The sequence below is a fragment of the Trachymyrmex septentrionalis genome, unplaced genomic scaffold, assembly GCF_001594115.1.
Source record: "Trachymyrmex septentrionalis isolate Tsep2-gDNA-1 unplaced genomic scaffold, Tsep1.0 scaffold107, whole genome shotgun sequence".
In the NCBI taxonomy this organism is placed as follows: Eukaryota; Metazoa; Arthropoda; class Insecta; order Hymenoptera; family Formicidae; genus Trachymyrmex; species Trachymyrmex septentrionalis.
In genome coordinates this window covers 35,445-39,445 of record NW_017304196.1, presented here as the reverse complement: position 1 = coordinate 39,445, position 4,001 = coordinate 35,445, and the positions used below count along the sequence as shown (strand labels likewise).

The following is a 4,001-nucleotide window of genomic DNA, read 5'->3' as shown; positions in this document are numbered from 1 at the left end:
CACACACACACACACACACACACACACAACACACATACATATAGTCAACGAGGAAGTAAGATACACTTTATTATATGATTATTATACGATATATTAAAGTGTTGATTACATACGACATACGACTACTATTACATAATTTGCACAATGTTTGTGAAAATGTCATTTTTTTTTTTACTTATATGTACTAATTGGTGCACTATTTGTAAGATTATTCATTTCACCGTAGTGGGATTAATTGTTCAAGTACCAATTAATGAATACGAGCAAAATATCTCACTCCGTTTCTTATTAAAAAATTTAACATTTGCCATTTATTATGTATCTTGCTGGAATATATTGCTGAAAGATAAGTGGGATATTTATTGACTATTCGATGTTAAGTGCATGTTGCGGTTGCGGTATCGTTGGCAATTCTCAAATTGCCAGATCGGAATAGGTAATAGCTCGCTGGTACTCAAACAATTAAAATACAGATAATAGATTATTTCGTACCGATAATAGATTCCACGCTGAAGGAAATTGGCGCTTTTTTTTCTAAACAAGGTTTATTGATTGTAGTAGGACAGCTTCGCAAATCTCTCGTAGAAATAAAATTATTCAACTCTTCATTCGCTATGTATGATTGCGTTACCTCATTGAACCATGGAACCATTGTCGGGTATGCAGAATGGAAAGACTCTATCTTCAGTATGGGTTCAGCTTCTTGTTTTTGATCGCATTCTAGAGAAGATAAATTGTTCAGCAAACGTGTAGGATGGGCTGATACTGAAATGTGTAAGAGTTCTTTCGTAAGTAAACATTTGATATAACTTTATTCTCATTTGATATAACTGTATTCTCAAAAACACTATATTGCAAGAATACACTTGAAAAGAGATAGAAAAAAAAATGGAAAACTAATAAAATTGAACATATGTAGATATCCAGTGCCAATAGATTGAAATATTTTCCAACCCTTTATATTATTTATAATATACATTATATTTCTTCATAATTCGATGTCTAAACTTTTGCTAATAAAAAACATGTCAAATGTGATATTTTAATTTGTTGTTAAATCTCGAGAGTTATTTTTATTTTGTTGTAATAATTTACAATGTCCTAAAGAGTAGAGTAGCATGTTTGAAATATTATTATAATATTATTATAAATATCAAATCAATGCATACATTATTGATGTATTTATATATTTCCGAACAATTTCTTCTCACGATAAAATTTGAAAGGGTTTAGAGAATTTTAGCTATACTCACATGCGCCAGGTAAACCATGTATGGTATTTAATCCATAAAAGTCCTGCGTCACGCTAATACTCGTCTGCGTGAAATGTAAATGATGCCTTTGAAAATTCTTGGTTCTTCTACCGCAGACAGGTTCGTTGTATTTTGTTTTAGTGTGATAAGGACTTACAGTGTCCGCTGATATTTTATTTACTGAAGACAGAAGATTGTCGCCTTGCGCTTGTTGTTGTCTACGTAGAGCAACTTGCGCTGCCATCACTCGCTGCCTTTCGACGACTAGAAGACAACAAGGACATCGGCAATCTTTCCATGCACAGGATCTCTTGTGACCTTTCAAACCAGATATTACACCGTGATTTCGACATCGCGCGCACTTCGGACTTCTTAAACGTTGCTCCACATTTGTATTTGTATTCAAACGACTCGAAGTGCCTCCGCTAGTTTTCATTCTGATTTTGATATTATCTTGAGGGAGGGAGAGAGAGAGAGAGAGAGAGAGAGAGAGAGAGAGAGGGGTGGGGGAGGGAGGGAGAGAAAAAATGATATGTATAATTAACGGAATTATATTTAATAAATGGAATATGTTAGTTTGGGTAAAATCTCAAGTTGTTCAAGTACGATAAACTAATACTTTCAGATTATTTAATATGCAATCGACATTAAACACATTTGTTCCACAGTGTTTGCAATTCCATAATATACATCGCGTAACATGATCATTGACACATTCAACAAGTCCCGCAAATTCGCTCACAATTTGATTAAAAAATTCTTTTCATGTATTTGAAATATTTTATACATAGAAATATTCTCGTTCCTCGTTATGCGCATTACCGGTCATTTCGGTTTTCAATTAAGTAACACAAGAAGAATTTGCACACATTATATGTATATTTTTGATATGTGCGAAAAGTTATTTTTTTCATGAACTATTCTGTTTCATTGCGTTTGATAAAACTTGCCTAAAAGTGTTCTTTTCCGATATTTTGTCAAGTGCTTATTCATTATATTCGTTCGATTCTTCTTAAATACGCGGCGTTGACCGAATTGTTCCCTTAGCTGAGTTACTCGTCTTACTCGGATAGAGATACGTACTTGTAAGAGTATTTCTCGCCTTTCGCGAAGGAGGTGTCGTTTCATCTCCTCCTACTGTGATTCAAAATGTATTTTTAGCAAGCCGACGTATTCCTATTGGCTCGAAAGCTCAGTAAACTCCGCCGCTTTCGTCGACTGCGAACCAATGGATCACTATGTTTTTCTTTGTTTTTCTTCTTATTGCGGATAGTTCTATGAAAGAAAAATTCTTCATTAACGGATTCTTCATTAGTTTCTTTGATTATAGTTTTAAGCTATATCGATACATTTTAATCTTACAAACTATAATCAAAGAAGCTAATGAAGAATCCGTTAATGAAGAATTTTTCTATATCGGATCTAACAAGATATATATATATATATCTTGTTAGATCCGAAGATTGACATGCGTACAATATTATACACATATATCTATTAAAAAATTGATCACGAGCCGAAATCTAAATAACTAATTCTCCATAGTGTTGTTTGACTTTTTTATATTGTACATTTGAAGAAATACTGTGGAATTTTTTAGGTGTTGGCATACGTATATCTAGAGCCAATTTCGGCCATTTTTTGGATTTTTTGTATCTTTCTTATATCTATTAATTATAATTATTGTACGATAGGTCAAGAGTTAATTAGTTTTCAATTAACAGCCTGTTCATTAGTTAATTTCAATCCAAATGTTATCGTTCACAGTTGCTTGGAAAAATAATCTCTTTCTTGAATATGTTATCTCTTTTTTAGGAAGGACATATTTTAAATTGCAATTGACGAATGTGCACTTTTCTATATGATTCTATATGTCCACATTTCATTCTTATATTTTTTCTGATGCTATCCAATTTTTATTGATATAATAAATAATTTTTAAATTAACATTTGTTTCATATTTGAAGAAAATATCGAAGAGGACGGTGCCATTAAAATTAAACGGTAGCGCACAGACCGATGCAACATCCTTTTAGAAATAACGTTAAGTATGTTAACCAGGTGGTTATCGAAGAGACCATAGTGGAAGTCCGCGGTGTCATTCATACATTGAGAAAACATACTCGAAACTAATATTAACTGTGTGTTGGCAACATCCGAGAGGATCGTATTAACGAGCTCTTAGAGCAAGATCACAGAAAGAATGCCATATGGTTGCAGCTGCTGGCATACAACGTGTTGTTAGTGGAAGAGATTGTCTGTCTTCTATTTTTGCGGTGCATAATACGATCTGTGAACAAAGCAACGAAAGGAATCGTATTTTATATATATATATATATATGATACGTTTCTTCCATTAAAGAGACATCCATATGTTTACTTTTTATTGAAAGAAATTAAACAGTGCTTATATATTTACAAAGTTTTCAAGCTGAGCACAGTTGAAAATTAATTCTTGGATTCTCAAAGTGCACATTATAACGTGTGTATCTTAAAAGTCTACATCGTTCTCGCTATTCATTTAATTAATTATGCTTTACTCAATCAATTAAGCGATATATAATTGGGCGATTTTAATTATACATTTGTAATGTTCATAATATTTTACTACATAAGTTAAGTGATGAAAATCCATCTATGTAATATATCTTTTTTTTGGAATATTTTATTCTCTTAAAATTATACGATTAGACAAGTTTAAATTTACATATGTCATGCGCGTGCACGCAACACACACACACACACACA

General features: G+C 32.3%; 1 protein-coding gene across 3 annotated transcripts; it reads right to left on the bottom strand.

The window, feature by feature from the left end:
- Positions 1 to 8: 8 nt before the first annotated feature.
- Positions 9 to 3,392, bottom strand: LOC108746603 (doublesex- and mab-3-related transcription factor 1-like). Of its 3 annotated transcripts, XM_018483480.1 has the most exons (4): positions 3,377 to 3,392; positions 2,337 to 2,528; positions 1,254 to 1,690; positions 9 to 765 (listed from the first exon to the last, which is right to left on the bottom strand). In XM_018483480.1, exons 3-4 carry the CDS (start codon positions 1,687 to 1,689, stop codon positions 482 to 484), a joined length of 720 nt encoding a protein of 239 aa, XP_018338982.1. In that variant the 5' UTR covers position 1,690; positions 2,337 to 2,528; positions 3,377 to 3,392; the 3' UTR covers positions 9 to 481. The 3 variants fall into 3 exon arrangements, with proteins under 3 accessions (XP_018338982.1, XP_018338973.1, XP_018338990.1); XM_018483471.1 differs by lacking the exon at positions 3,377 to 3,392 and having other exon boundaries at positions 2,337 to 2,570; XM_018483488.1 differs by lacking the exons at positions 2,337 to 2,528; positions 3,377 to 3,392 and having other exon boundaries at positions 1,254 to 1,317; positions 1,411 to 1,727.
- Between the last annotated feature and the right edge of the window lie 609 nt (positions 3,393 to 4,001).